Below are 16,806 nucleotides of genomic sequence, written 5' to 3'. Positions count from 1 at the left end.
CTTATAAACCAAAAGTTTTTGCTTCATACTTTTTTTTTTTGTTTAAAGAGACAGAGTTTCACTTTGTCGCCCTCAGTAGAGTGCAGTGGTGTCACAGCTCACAGCAACCTCCAACTCCTGGGCTTAGCTGATTCTCCTGCCTCAGCCTCCTGAGTAGCTGGGACCACAGGCGCCCATCACAATGCCTGGCTGTTTTCTGTTGCAGTTTGGCGGGGGCTGGGTTTGAACCCGCCACCCTTGGTATATGGGGCTGGCACCCTACTCACTGAGCCACAGGCACTGCCCCCTGCTTCATACTTTTCAAGGATGTTTATAGTATAGTACAGTAGAGGGCAGATTTGTTTAGAACAGACTTATTTACTGTACAATATAATAAAGATAATGCCCCTCTCTGAGGCAAAGGTGAGGCAGGTTTGCTTATAGCCCATTATGAAAGATTTGGGTTCCCTGGGGAGGCACCTGTGGCTCAGTAAGTAGGGCGCTGACCCCATATACCAAGGGTGGTGGGTTCAAACCTGGCCCCAGCCAAACTGCAACAAAAAAACAGTCGGGCGTTGTGGCAGGTGCCTGTGGTCCCAGCTACTGGGGAAGCTGAGGCAAGAGAATTGCCTAAGCCTAGGAGATGGAGGTTACTATGAGCTGTGTGACACCATACACTCTACCGAGGGCAATAAAGTAAGACTCTGTCTCTAAAAAAAAAAGATTTGAGTTTCCTAAGCTGGATATTCTTCAACTGTGGTATCAGTCAGTCATTGTACAGCATTTGTTTAGGCCGTTCTACATCAGCCCTGTGGGATTTTAGAGGAAGGTAAAACTGGTACAAATATAAAACTTATACTACTTGTTATGCTGACAGTAATAAAAGCCTTTCCTTCTGACTCAGAAGTATTATATCTACTACCAGCATCCATGATACCATGGCAGGATAATGTTGGCTTCCAACGAGGGTAAAATCTCAGATCCTTCACAGTTCTTGCCAGTTTTTTGATAATGAGAATAGGATGCTGAAAAAAGGTAAGGCTGTCTGGAAGAGAAAGGATAAGGTATCACAGAGCAATTAACAGGATGTGAGGGAAGTCCCACTAGAACTGATGGTAAACACGTTGAGCAAACAAGGCAATAGTCCATTTTTTTTTTTTTTTAAAGACAGAGCCTCAAGCTATCCCCCTGGGTACCTGGGTAGAGTGCCGTGGCATCACAGCTCACAGCAACCTCCAAATCCTGGGCTCAAGAGTCTCCTGCCTCAGCCTCCCAAGTAGCTGGGACCACAGGCACCCGCCACACGCCGGGCTTTTTGGTTGCAGCCATCATTGTTGTTTTTGGCGGGCCCAGGCTGGATTTGAACCACCACCTTAGGTGTATGTGGCTGGCGCCTTAGCCACCTGAGCCACAGGCACTGAGCCCATTACTTTCTTATCTATTGTTATAGGTCGTGCTGCATCTCCTCTGCTGCCCCACAACCCCCAGCAAAGATATGCTAAAATTTCAGCCACTAATACCTGTGGATGTGACCTGATTTGGAAACAGTCTTTGCATATAATTAAGATGCAGTCATCATTAAGGTGGGCATTAATGCAATACAACTGGTATCTCAACAAGGATGAAATCCAGACACAGAGAGGAGAAAGCCAAAGAGAGACAGAGGGAAGATGGCAATGTGAGGACAGAAGCAGAGACTGAAGTTCTGCTATCATAAGGCAAGGAATACCCTGACCTACCAGAAGCTAAAAAGTGGCCAGAAGAATCCTCCCTTAGAGTCTCTGAAGTGATCATGGCCCTATGAACATTCTGATTTCAGACTTCTAGCCCCCCAAACTGAGAGATAATACATTTTCTGTCATTTTAAGCCACTTAGTGGTAATTTATTATGGTAGCCCCAACAAAAACATCTACTAATGAAAAAAATAAAAAAAACTGGGAAGGTAGTTCCAGGGGATGAACAAGTTCAAGCACCAGTAACTGGAATGGCACCCTGGTTACTGTGAACTCTGCTGTGGGGGAAGGGAAACATTCCTACTAATCTGATAGGTAGGCAGACGAAAATCTGCTCCATGGTAGGAACTATACTAAGACTAAATGGGAATGGGAAGCTGGGCAGAAAGGTTCTGCCTTCTTAGACAAGTTACAATCACAGGCACCTACAATGAGTATGAAAAGGAAATGTGCAATTGCTATGAAGAGAAACCAGGTGAGTTATTAGAACTTTGGGTCTGTAAAATGGTACACATCTGTAATCCTAGCGCTTTGGGAAGCCAAGAAGGGAGGACTGCCTGAGGCCAGGAGTTCCAGACCAGCATGGGCAACAGACCCTGTCTCTACAAACAAAATTAGCTGGATGTGGTAGTGAATGCCTGGAGGCCTGTAGTCATACTATGTGGGATGCTGAGGTGAGAAAGATCTCTTGAGGCCAGGAGTTCAAGGTTACAGTGAGCTAGATCACACAACTGCACTCCTGGCTGGGCAACACAGCAAGACCCTTTCTCTTTAACAACAAAATAACTCTGCCTTCCCACGTGGGAAATGAAGGGGCAACATACTGCCTGTCAAGGAAGAATGGCAACACCTGGGCCATCTTAGGACAAAGTCACTGCTGCAGTCTATCATGCCCACCCTGGATCCATTTGCAGATGAAAGTAAAAGGTCCAACAATTTTTTCAGTGGGTCCTGGCTACACTAAGGGTGCTTTGGCTCTCTTGGAGAGATGTCCTTTAGAAAACTCTTATGGGGGGGGGGGGGCACCTATAGCTCAGTGGTTAGGGCGCTGGCCACATATAACGAGGGTGGCTGGTTCAAACCTGGCCCCGGCTAAACTGCAACAAAAAAATAGCCAGGAGTTGTGGTGGGAACCTGCAGTCCCAGCTACTCAGGAGGCTGAGGTAATAGAACCGTTTAAGCCTAGGAGCTGGAGGATGCTGTGAGATATGTGACGTCATAGCACTCTACAGAGGGCAATAAAGTGAAACTCTGTCTCTACCAAAAAAAAAAAGAAAACTCTTTTGGGAATCACACATGAGGCATTGACTACTGAGAGTATTCCTGTCCAATCGGGTTTATAATGCTGATGAAGATGAGTCAGTGGGAAATAAAAAAAGAACCCAAAGTAATATAAATTCTGGTGGTAAATTTACTGAAAAGCCTCTTTACCTTTATGTTAAATTCAAACAAAAGCACAATAATATCTAAAATTAAGCAAATGTCCAGAATTAAGGTGTATTCTTAGTTACCACTGTACAGGTCAAACCAGAGGTCAAGTCAACAGGCATAACTCTCATAACCCTAAGTAGAAAGCAACACAGAGGGGGCTGCTGAATCAAGGAGTCTCTAAATCTGAAATAAGTGTCAGTAGTGATGACTTTGTTCTGATTGAGGTCTCTCTGGTCAGAAAACAATGGAGGTATGTTTAGTTGAGCCACATATAGCTTTCATGCTGTTTAAAACCAAAAGTAAATGTACCCTGCTTATTGGCATAGTCATTTTTTTTCCTTCACACCTCTTCCTTCTCTACTCCCTGTCTCTCCCCATTCCTGTCCACTCTGACTTCAGCTGCTTTAAAGAGAAAGATAACTAAGAGGGAAGCCAAATTTTCTGTTTCCAATGAGGACGGAAGGCAATATATACTCACCCAAGTATCCTGGAGCAAACTCAGGAAGGGTAAGGACTAAAACTTCCATGGCTCTGTTGGATTCAGGTGTCCAACTCACCATTCTATATGGTTCTATAAAAAGAAGCATTTGCTTTGAGCTGATGGGAGTTTTGGTTCATAGCAGGAAAGGGAGGCTCTCCTGACTTTGTGGTGGAGCTGATTCTACGTATACTGTCATTGCTGTGACATCTGACACAGTAATAGAAAGTACATTTACACTTCCTCATGCCCTAAGTACCAGGAAGGATCACCCTTTCTGGTGAAAAGACAGTACAACAGTGGAATCCCTCTGATATTTGCCACTAGTAGTACAACCAGGATTTAGTGCAGAGCATCTCTGTTACATTGATCATGTCCTGTTGACCAGCAAGCCAGAAGACTGTCTCAAAGGACTGGACTTCAGTATTACCACAGCTGTGGCTGCCGATAAACCTCAACCAAATTCAGGGTCTACTCACTGAGTTATGTTTTTTGGTCTACACAAGTAGATTCAAAATACTTAATCCATCCAGCAGTCATGGAAATAACAATTCTTCATGAATCCTTTTCTTACCAAAAAATGAGGCCTAACATCCTATATTGGACTTTTTTGGGTACTAGACAGTACGTGCCTCACTTACGTATTTTGCTTTCTCCTTTTTTAAATCAACTAATCTGCAAATCAGCAGCCTTCAACCAACATGCTACGTTCGAAGTTGTCCATCCAACTGTAGCATGGTCTTTACCACTGGGGCCCCACAACCCTAACGACTCCTTAGACTTACAAGTCTCCCAGACTGATGCTTTTTCAGATTATTCTTTGGGTTTTGGACTTATTGACCTCTGACACAGCTAAAAGGTACAGTACCTTTAAAAACAATTAGCTTTCTGTTGAGATCTTCTTGAAAGTGATGCTTGATCCATGGAGACCTTGAGGTTCTCCAGCCTGATATTCCCATTTGGGTGAGTCAACTCAGACTTTATGACTAAGAAAGTAAGAAGTGCCCAGTTTAAGTGTCACTTGTCAAAGAGAAATGATGTATTTAATAAAGTAGTTAGCTTTCTTGGCTTTAAATCATGAAAAAGTGACAGTCTAAAGCCAAATCACTAGGTTGATGGAGCTCTTATTTCACTGGTTTGTTTGAAACTTGATGGTGTTCACTGGACACCTGCAGGTACTCGACCTTCGTACCAACAATGAAAACCAAAAGCAGGAATGGTCATTCTGCTCAGTAGACAGAACTTGAGGCTGTCCTCATTGCTTTGGCCAACATTCCCCCAAATTAACTGTATTATATTTTTACTAACTCTTGGATTGTCACCAGTAGTCAGTTACACTTACTCCTTGGGAAGACTTGGCAGATTAAAGACACTTACTTCTGGGGTCACAACTATCGAAAAAATAGCAGCTGTTTCCAAAAACCATCCAGGTCACTTATTTAGATGCCCATGATAAAAGCTTGTTCCCTAATAAGACCAACTGGAATCAAGCTGCTTATCAAATCTGCACTGTACAGACTGCCACCAATGACGTCTAGATCTAATATTATCCTAGACATGGTAATACATCCATTATCACAGAATGGGCATAAAGTAAAAGATCTTATATTTCTGATGTAGAAGTTAGCTACTGAATGCCAGACTTGGGACATATATAACTGTTTCACAGTAAAGGAGCCATGTCACACAGAACTGTATCTTTGACTGGACCTTTGATTCTATCTCAGGGCCATCAGTGGTGCTTCATCATCGATACTTTTTCAGATAACACTGTTGTTGTTCCAATCTAATCCACTGGTTCTGGCTGCACCACTGTGGTCCCTAAAACTAAGCTATGTCATATGTTCAGCCTCTTGAACCATCTACAGTCTGATAATGGTGCACCTTTTATCACAAAAGCTAGTCAGTAATGACTATCAGTCAAGGTACTAATGGACTTTTTATGTTCTCTATCATCCACAGATACTGATACTGTAGAACATTGCATTTGCCTTCTCAAATACCAACTCAAAGATTTCTGACTCTACTTCCCTCACTTCCTCCTTGTCCAAATATCTGAGTAAGGCAATTTGGTTGTTGAATTTAGCTGTCCCCAGCAAGGGATCTCTTCTTAGCTGCTTCCTGGGCATACTACCTGAGTAAAGAGCAACTTATTACTTTGGTCCTACTTGTACAAAAACAAAGTATGTAAACGAAACATGTATACTCCCCCTAATATTTTGAAATAAAACACCCCCAAAAGACAAAAGGCATGGGAAGTTATTTAAACCTAATTGGAAAATTTAGGGTTCTGTCCTAAACATTCTTGAACATGATCCTTTTCCTTTCCCTAATGATCCTGGAACAACCTGTTTGGTACCTCTTCCAGGTGACAGCCTGATGGGAAATGGGCTTAGGAGATTCTAGCTTCATTCTACTTCAGCCATCTGAATTCTTTTGATCAACTGACATCATTTTATAAGAATACTGACAACTTGGTTGAAGACACTTCTTGGTAGGTACACTTATGATGGCCCAAGTGAGCCAAAATAAGAGATATTATAGGTCTCTATGATTTATAAATATAATCTTGTCTCTCTTTTACCTGATCATTTCACATTAAAGTTCTGGGTAAGAGGAGGGGATGACTGGAAAAAAAGTGAAAGGGGGCAACAACCCTGGCACCTGGGGAAATAACATCTTAGGCACCAGAAAAGTATAAAGTAGAGAGGGATATTAATAATCTGTCTTCCAGGCTGGGAATAGTGGCTCACACCTGTAATCCCTGCACTTTGGGAGACTGAGGAAAAGGGATTACTTGAAACCAGGAGTTCAAGATCATTCTGAGCAACATGGTTGAGATCTTGTCTCTATAAAATATTTGCCAGGCACAATGGTGTACACCTGTAGTCCCAGATACTCAGAAGGCTGAGGCAGAAGGAATGCTTGAGCCTAGGAGTTTGAGGCTGAATTGAGCTATAATGATGCCACTGTATTCTCGCCTGGGCAATAGAACAAGACCCTGTTTAAAAAAAAAAAAAAAAAATCAGTCTTCAGAACCACTCTCAAAATGGAAGAAAATGCAGTGGCTCTTCTTAATGCTGCAAGCATCTTTACACTGTAGGGTATAGAGGACATCATCCAGCACCAACCCAAAGTTCACTCTAGACATAAATACTACGAATGACATAAGACTCAATTCTCAGAAGTAAATCAGTAAGTGTGTTGTGAGCCACATACAACTTACATGGTGTGCAATGTAAAAATTGATTCTAGTGTAGCATAACTCATGGACAGAAAGGAATAAAAAATAAACATTTTTCATTATACTAGAAAGGATTGTTTTTGTTTTCGAAGTTTTTATTCTACTTTTCATAATAAAAGACCATGACCCCAAGGAAAAAATCTTTTTCTAGTGTGGCAATGTGTTAAGGTCATTATTGTATGGTGGCCACCTCCTGCTACTGTAAGTTGTATTGATAGTAGCCTGAAATCCAGTATGAGAACCTTAGAATTTAGGAAAGAGCTGTGGTTAAATTGCTTAAAGCAACTCTACACTGCTTGGGAAGGTTATTGTGGAACTCATGCAAATACATAAAGTATATAAGGTGCTCAGATTTGCAGTATGGAATTATTTTTGGAATATAATGTAAATACACCTTTTGAATGACACTAGAAAAAATGACAAAATGAAAAACAAAAAAAAACTTACAATGAAAAGTATGGTTCCTTTTTTTTTTTTTTTCTCAGTTTTTTCTTGGTTTCTTTTCGGTCTTTTAAAGTATAGAGGTAGGCTCGGCGCCTGTGGCTCAAGTGGCTAAGGTGCCAGCCACATACACCTAAGGTGACGGGTTCGAATCCAGCCCAAGCCTGCCAAACAACAATAATGGCTGCAACCAAAAAATAGCCAGGCGTTGTGGCAGGCGTCTGTGGTCCCAGCTACTTGGGAGGCTGAGGCAGGAGACTCGCTTGAGCCCAGGAGTTGGGGGTTGCTGTGAGCAGTGAAGCCATGGCACTCTACCCAGGGTGACAGCTGAGGCTCTGTCTCAAAAAAAATAAAAAAAAGAAAGAAAGAAAGAAAGAAAGAAACTAAAAAAGACTTTAAAAAGAAAAAACTGGAAAAATGAGATTTTCTTGAGTGGCTTTGAAAAGCTCTCATATATTCCAGGGAACCTAGAAGGCCATGCCCATGTGCAGGGCTACATACACACCCAAGAAAGCTGTTATCTCTGTCTGACCTTGAGGTTCTGTGCATACAAGAGGTAAAGAAGGCTAAAGTTACAACATAGAGAGCTCCCCCAAAAGGCATGGAGACTTACTACTTAAAACATTTAAGAAAATTTCTGTCCAATCAGCTAGGGGTGCAGAGACTTCAATGGCCACACAGAAAGAACACAAACTTTACAAAATTAGTGCAGGAAAAGTCACTAAACAACAACAACAAACCATGTATGTGAGAGACGGGCTGGGGGAAAGACTGAGAACATACTAGTGTTCAATATCAGCATTGATGTATTATTTAAAATATTCAATTTTCGATAAGAAAGGAAAGGAAAAGTAAAGTACAGCTCAAACACAGGGAAAAAGTCAATGGAAACTATCCCTGTAAAAGCTCAGACAATGTATTACAAAAAGCCAATATGTAGTACTGCTGTCTTTCTGTCTTCCTGTTTCCAAAGGAGTTCTTCAGAGCATAATTCAACACGCTACAGTATTTATACTGAAAAGCCATAATGTTTGCAATTGCTGTAGGGATCACAGTCTTACCAAAAACCCTTTAAAAGGTTTTAAAGGGCCTAGGAAAACAACTATACTCACTTGCTCTTACCTTCATCTCCCAATGATTATAGATGTGAACTCAAATGCCTCTCAAATCAACAGAGGCCACTGTCAGAGTATGTTCCACTAGTCTGTTACCAAGAACTTTCTCTATAGTGAAATACCTCTCACTACCATAAGCAACAAAGAGGCCACACAAAAGATTTTTTCAGAAGGTTCTCATCTAAGATTTTAACTACAAACCGGATACTGCCCCATATATACAGTCCCCTTATTTTTGAAAAGAGATGTCCTAACCACATATATATCCTCAGCACAAACCTCCATGTTGCTATCCACATTCAGGTCTCTCTCTGCAGGAGAGTATTGATCTGGTTTTGACTAGCATCCATTTATCCACTCACAAATGCTTCCATGAACACCAGGTGCTAAGTGTCCAAGCATATATGCACACCATGCTCTTATCAGAAGTTTAATCTGTCACCAAACTTTACGGACCATTACAGTTCAAATATTTCTTCTGCCCCCATGTGAAAGGATTTTTACCGATCTGTGCTTTGGTATCAAGTCAATTATCAATATTGAGAGAGAATACAAAAAACAGTAACAGAAGGTAACAATGGCTCACATTTAGAATACTATGTGACAGACACCATGCTAAACACTTTACACGCATGATTTAATCCTCACAAATAATCTGATTTAGAAAGTATCATCATTACCCCCATGGGACAGACGTGGACAGTGAGTTGAGTGAAGGCTTGAGTAACTTCATTAAGGCCACACAGTTATAGATCTACAATACTAACTTAGGGAGACTGACTCCAAAGCTCTTATTCTTAGTCACTACACCACACTGCTATTATTCATTAAGTAAAGATGCCAAGGACTTTGTTCAATATATTTATTCTTTAATGTTTTCTTATTACCTCCTAAGAGAAATTCTATGTTTTAATGGTAGAGATGGATATTTGGCAACTGATTTGTTCTCATCTTTTAACAAATTACGTAATTGAATACTTTTTTTCTTTTTCTCTGCGCTAGGAGCTTCAAAACTAGGGCTATATTTAGCCCATTTACCAAGTATATAGACAGACATAAATGGCATACCATTTTAGTTATCACATTTCTAATTTGACTGATAATGTCTTTATTCCCACACCTGGCCTATGTACTTTATCTTTCCAATTTCCTTACTGAATTTTAGACAGTACTTTATTAATCTTTGTAAGCCAAAGCCTCTGAAAAATAAGGTTCAGTAAAAAACACTAACAACTTGATGCCTACAAAATAGTTTACAAGGATCCAGAAGAACTTCTTAAAGAGTTGCACCTCTACTTTATTTTAAAAGATACTGAAGATGTTAATTTTATTTTACATAAAAAAATCAAATACAAGCGAAAGAACAGGAAGTATCCAGAAGAATGTTTCTATATCCTTAAACATTTTTAATTTCAAAACATCAGTTCTTTATGGTGTGAAGCATACTATAAATTCTTGACTAACATAGTGAACATGACTGAATATGACTAACTGCACGTCATTAAAGAAATAATTGGCTCCGTGCCTGTAGCTCAGTGAGAAGGGTGCCAGTCATATACACCAAAGCTGGCAGGTTCAAGCCCAGCCTGGATCTGCTAAAACAACAATGACAACTGCAACAAAAAAATAGCCAGATGTTGTGGTGGGTGCCTAAAGTCCCAGATACTTGGGAGGCTAAGGCAAGAGAATCGCTTAAGCCCAAGAGTTTGATGTTGCTGAGAACTGTGGCACTCTACTGAGGGTGAAATAGTGAGACTGTCTCAAAATAATAACAAAAAGAAGTAAGTAATTACCTGACTTCAAGTGCTTTGATAGCTTCTAGCATTTGTAGAAACTCTGCTGCTTTCCATACGTCATTGGCTTCTTCTTCTCCTTGTATCATTAATTTTGCTGTATATGTGAACTCAATTAAATGACGAAAGGCCATTTTACTGACACCTGTAAAGATGACACACATTAGGATAATTCACATTGATTCAAATCTTATACTATTTAGTAAAAAAAGAAAAGTACAGTGCTTAGAACTTGATTAGTATTTGTCACTTTTAAAAATTATTTCCTGTAAGAATTCTCATTAACATCATAACATTGTAGTCAAATTACAATGCTCCTAGCAAACCAAGATTTTTCCTAAAGATTTTCAAAGGCTCTTATGGAATAGTAAGATCACTCAAATACAGTAGAACCTCCATAGTTGACTATTTGCCTACAATGACCACTTTCAAGGTAACCTAATTTTCAGACTGGACATGCACCACGTGTATGTACCAATATAGTAGGCCTAGTTCGTTATGGTGATCACCTCTGTATGTCAATTAGTTTGTTACAGTCCTTTGGGTTATCAACCTCTACTACATGTCAGACATCCTACATTTCTTGCAAGGGAGATTCTACAGTTATGCCAACTCAGCTCCAAAATTTTCTTTTTTTTTTATTTATTTTTTTGAGACAGAGCCTCAAGCTGTCCCCCTGGACAGAGTGCCGTGGCATCACAGCTCACAGCAACCTCCAACTCCTGGGCTCAAGCGAGTCTCCTGCCTCTACCTCCCAAGTAGCTGGGACCACAGGCGCCCGCCACAGCGCCCGGCTATTTTTTGGTTGCAGCCATCATTGTTGTTTGGCGGGTCCGGGCTGGGGATTCGAACCCGCCACCTTAGGTGTACATGGCTGGCGCCTTTGCCGGTTGAGCTATAGGTGCCGAGCCAGCTCCAAAATTTTCAACAGCTTTCCACATCTTATCAAATAAAATTCTGTACTCCTATGATTTTATTTCCAAGTCTTTTTTTTTTTTTTGTAGAGAGAGTCTCACTTTATTACCCTTGGTAGAATGCTGTGGTATCACAGCAACCTCTTAGCTCCTGGGCTTAAGCAATTCTCTTGCCTCAGCCTCCCGAGCAGCTGGGACTACAGGTGCCCCGCCACAACTCCTGGCTATTTTTTTGTTGCAGTTTGGCCAGGGCTGGGTTTGAAATATCCAATAAGGGGTTAGTTCCCCCCAAACATAAGAAACTGCCACAACTCATAGTAAAAACAAACATAAAACTACCCAATTAAATGTGTTAGGAACTTGAATAGAATATGGGTCTGACACCCTACGCACCGAGCCACCCATGCCACCCTATTTCCAAGTCTTTCATAGTATTTTTCTATTTACCTTTCCAAATTTTAAATCACAAACACACACTATAGAATTTGTTTAAATTTTTAAGATTTCAGAATATTACAGGGTTACATGCATTACTTTTGTACAGTTTGAATCTAGGGAATTATTGTGTTTAACCCCCCCCCCAAAAGTGTGTGTTGTGCCTCATTAGGTGCGAATTTACTCATTCCCCCTTTCCATTTGATTTCCATTGAATTTATTACGATACATACACATGCATGTTGATCATTTAATTACATTTTAAAAGTGAGCACATGTAGTGTTTGTTAATTCCTATAATACTTCACTTAGGAATGGTCTCCTGTGCTGTCCAGGTTGTTACGAAAGGTATTGGTTTGCCAATTTTTTTTTTTTTTTGGAGACAGAGTCTCATTTTCTTGTCCCTGATAGAGTGCTATGGTGTCACAGCTCACAGCAACCTCAAACTCTAGGGCAAGCACCCCTCTTGCCTCAGCCTCTCAAGTAGTTGAGACTACAGGCATCCGCCACAATGCCCAGACAAGGTCTCGATCTTGTTCAGGCTAGCCTCAAACTCCTGAGCTCAAGCAATCCACAGGCCTCAGCCTCCCAGAGTGATGGGATTACAGGTGTTAGCCACTACCCCGGCCAGGCCGGCTTTTTTTTTTTTTTTTAAATGGCTGAGACACACTACCTGTTATTTCCCAATAAAACCTTGCACTAGTAGCTTCCTTTCCTTTATTAACACTCTTTTTTGAATACATGATCATTTTATCTCTGGCTATGCACATCTTATCACTTGTAAAGGTCCTATCCTAATGCCACAATTTCAATGAAACTTTTTTTTATTGTAGTAATCTGAGATCTGGGCAGTGCCTGTGACTCAGTGAGTAGGGTAACTGACCCCATATACCGAAGGTGGCACTGCAACAAAAAAGTAGCTGAGCATTGCGGCAGGCACCTGTAGTCCCAACTACTTGGGAGGCTGAGGCAAGAGAATCGCTTAAGCCCAAGAGCATGAGGTTGTTGTGAGCTGTGACACCACAGCACTCTACCAAGGGCAACACAGTGAGACTCTGCCTTTAAAAAAAAAAAAAAAAAAAAGAATATGAGATCTACCATAACAACTTTTTAAGTGAACATTATTGATGACTACAGATACAATGTTGCATAGCAGACCTCTAGTGTTTATTCATCTCTCCTGAATGAAGCTTTAGACCCAATAATTAGCAACTCTTCATTTCCCCTTTCCCGGTAATGGCTATTCCACTCTTCATTTCTATGAATTTGACTATTTTAGATAATTCATGTAAATGAAAGTGATTATTTCAGATTCCTTATATAAATGGAAATGTGCAGTGTTTGTCCAGCTCATTTCACTCAGCATAACATCTTCAAGGTTCATCCATACTGTCAGACACATATGGCAGGATTTCCTTCTTTTTAAAGGCTGAATAATATTTTATTGCATACCATATTTCCTTTATCAGTTCACAGGCATTTAGGTTGTTTCCACATTTTTGCTACTATAAATATTATTGTGCTGCAATGAACACTGGAACACTAAAATATTGAACTCCTGATTTCACTTCTTTTGGATACATGCCCAGAGCAAAACTGCTGAATCATATGGCACTCTCTTAATTTTTTGAGGAACCTCCATACTGTTTTCCATAGTGGCTGTGTCCATTCCTGGCAAAAGTGTGCAAGGATTTCAGTTCTCTACATCCTCACCAATGCTTGTGGGTTTTTTTTTTGTGGGGGGGAGGAATAATAGCCAACCTGACAGGTGTAAGATGATACTTCACTATGGTTTTAACTTGCAATTTCCCTGATGACTAGTGATGCTGCATTTTTTTGATACAGCTGTTGGCCATCTGTATGTCTTCTTTGGAAAAATGTCTATTCAAGTTCCTAGCACATTTAATTGGGTAGTTTTGTGTTTGTTTTTACTATGAGTTGTAGCAGTTTCTTTACTCATTCCTTACGTTGCCTTTTTACTCGTTCTGTTGGCTGTGAAGCAGCATTATAGTTTGATGTTGTCCAACCTGTCTTTTTTTTGTTGTTAGTGCTCGTGCTTTTGATGTCATATCCATGAAATCACTGCCAAGAACAATGTCGTGAAGCTCCGTCCCCCTCCCTAACACATTTTTTCAGGACATAGAGAGATTTGGATCTTAAGTCTTTAATTCATTTTGAGTTGATTTTTCTGTATGATGTAAAATAAGGAATTCAATTTTATTCTTTCACATGTGAATAGTCCAGTTCTCCCCGTATCATTTATTACAAAGACTATCATTTTCCTATTATGTATTCTTGGCACTCTTAAAGATTAGTTGATCACACTACGCAAAGATTTACAGTTGGGCTTTCTATTCTGCTCCCATTGGTTTGCACATCTGTCTTTATGCTAGTCTCATACTGTTTGGATTACTGTACCTCTGCAATATATTTTGAAATCAGGGGTCTGATGCCTCCAACTTTGTTTTTTCACAAGATTGATTTGGCTATTTATGGCCTCTTGTGGTTCCATATATATTTTAAAATTGCTTTTTCTATTTCTGTAAAAAACACCATTAGGATTTTGACAAGGATTGTACTGAATCCAACCTTGAATATAGGCTGGGTACCTCTTAACCAAAATGCTTGGGACTACAGTGTTTTTGGACTTCGTAATATCTTCATTATAATTACTAGGTGAGCACCCCAAATCTGAAATCCAAAATGCTCCAATAATCATTTCCTTTGAGTCATGTTGGTGGTCAAATAGTTTCAAAGTTTATAGAGCGTTTCAAATTTTCGAAGTTGGGATGCTCAACCTGCATGGACATTTTAACAATATTAAGCTTTCCACGGATGGCACCTGTGGCTCAGTGAGTAGAGTGCTGGCCCCATAAACTGAGGGTGGCAGGTTCAAACCCAGCCCGGGTCAAACTTTAACAAAAAAACTGCTAGGTGTTGTAGGGGGGGGACCTGTAGTCCTGGCTACTCAGGAGGCTGAGGCAGGAGAATTGCCTAAGCCCAAGAGCTGGAGGTTGCTATGAACTATGACGCCACAGCGCTCTATTGAGGGTGACAAACTCTTAAAAAAAAATATTTAAACCTAATCTATGAACACAAAATGTCCCTCCATTTGTCTTCCTTAATTTCTTTCATTCATACTTTCTATTTTTCAATATATAAGTCATTCACCTCCTTAGCTAAGTTTATCCCTAGGTGTCTTGTTCTTTTTGATGCTAACATAAATAAAATTATTTTCTCAAATTTCGGCTAGTTCATTGTAAGTGTATGAAACAAGAAACAAATCTGATTTTTGTTTGATTTTGTATCCTACAACTTACAGAATTCATTTATTAGTTCTAATAGTTTTTATGGAATCTTTAGTTTTCCATAAATAAGGCATCATTTGCAGAGACTTCTTCCTTTCTGATTTGGATATTTTAAAATTATTTTTCTTGCCTAACTGCTCTGGCATGAACTTCTAGAACTATATTGATCAAAGTGGTGAGAGGGGGCATCCCTGTCTTCTTCCTAGAGTAAAATGTTTCAGGTTTTGCCATGGAGTATGATTTTAGCTATGGGCTTTTAGCACGTGGCCTTTAATACATTGAGATAATTTCCCTGTATTCTGACTTTATTCAAAGTTCTTATGAAAAGATAAAATTTTCAAGGCTTTTTCTTTCTTTTTTTTTTTACTAGAGACAGAGTATCACTTTGTCGCCTTCAGTAGAGTGCCATGGCATTACAAGCTCACAGCAACCTCCAGCTCTTGGGCTTAGGCGGTTCTCTTGCCTCAGCTGTCCGAGTAGCTGGGACTACCAAGGCTTTTTCTTCATCTACTGAGATGACTTGCAAATTTTATCCTTTATTCTGTTAATGTGGTGTATCACATTGATTTTTGTATGCTGAACTATCCTTGTATTGCAGGGATAAATCTAACTTGGTCATGGTATATGATCCTTTTAATGTGCTGTTAGATTGTTTGCTAGTATTCTGTTGAGGATTTTATATCTACAATATTCACAAGTAATACTAGGTTTTTTTTGGTGTCTTTGTCTTGCTTTGGTATCACGATTAATAGTGGCCTCACAAAATGAGTTTGGAAGCATTCCTTTCTCTTCAGTTTTTTTGAAGAGTTTGAAAAGGACTGACATTAATTCTTCTTTATGTATGGCTGAATTAATCAGTGAAACCATCAGTCTCTTGGGTTTTTCTTTGTTGCAAGGTTTTGGACAACTGATTCAATCTTCATAGCAGTTATAGGTCTGTTTACATTTTCTATTCCTTCTTGATTTAATAGTAAAATATTTTTTAATACTTCCCCCAAGCTCAACTCTACCTGTTCTGATATCTGTAAGTTAGTGACACCTCTTGACTGTAAGCTACTTAAGGGAAATCATTTTTATCTGTACATTCACCTCAAGATACCTAATAGGACTTCCTAAATTGTAGGCCCACATAGCAGCAATAAATGCTAAAGTCATTTTCAAAATTAAGCTTTTATGACTCCATTTTTTTCTTTACAAGTTTTGTGATTAAAAGTGGATCTAACTACTTTAAAACTAGTAACTCACTTAATCTCCATAACAACTCTATGAAGTATATCTATCAAAATGATAAAACAAGAATCAAACCCAGTATCTTAAAATTTTAAATAGGATGCTGACAAGATAAAGATTTTATATTTTTCCTTCCTACTTAGAAATGTTTGAATATCCATAGTCTAATTCACTATAGGTTCACAATCTTGTTTGTAATTGTAAAGTACACCAAACCTTTTTTTCATATTTGCATCTACCTACCCATTGAGGTATTCTCTGGTGCTAAGATGAGTGAATTACTGCTTCCTCTCCCAATCTACATCTTGACTTTTATTAGCATTTTTATCAGAAAGGCTTTGCTGAACTCTTGGGGGAACTCATGTTAAGGATTTGTATTGTTTTAGCAAGAAAATTTTAACACCACTAAGAATCTTAAATATATTAGGATTATATTATCTTTCCTTTGCTTTCCTAGACAGATCCAAATGCCAGTTGACAATCTTTGAAGAAATCTCCATATGCCATACATTGTTAACATGGAGCCTATCAGCTGGGCGCAGTGGCTCACACCTGTAATCCTAGCACTCTGGGTGGCTAAGGTAGGTGGATTGCTTGAGCTCATGAGTTTGAGACTAGCCTGAACAAAAAGCAAGAGCCCAGGCAGTGCTGTGGCTCAGTAAGTAGGGCACCGGCCCCATATACCGAGGGTGGTAGGTTCAAAC

At 39.7% G+C, this 16,806-nt stretch overlaps 1 protein-coding gene across 1 annotated transcript in view; it reads right to left on the bottom strand.

Moving 5' to 3' along the window:
- The window catches only part of ZNF131 (zinc finger protein 131), a 42,208-nt gene that overhangs the window by 16,380 nt on the left and 9,022 nt on the right, over positions 1-16,806 (bottom strand). Inside the window, exon 4 of the mRNA XM_023515015.1 lies at positions 10,216-10,360. Coding sequence (XP_023370783.1) covers positions 10,216-10,360 — 145 coding nt within the window. The remainder of the gene's footprint in view (positions 1-10,215; positions 10,361-16,806) is intronic.

Source organism: Otolemur garnettii, unplaced genomic scaffold (genome assembly GCF_000181295.1).
Source record: "Otolemur garnettii isolate 467f Iridium unplaced genomic scaffold, OtoGar3 scaffold00063, whole genome shotgun sequence".
Taxonomy (NCBI): Eukaryota; Metazoa; Chordata; class Mammalia; order Primates; family Galagidae; genus Otolemur; species Otolemur garnettii.
Note: the sequence above shows the minus strand (reverse complement) of the source record. Positions and strands in the feature narration are given on the sequence as shown.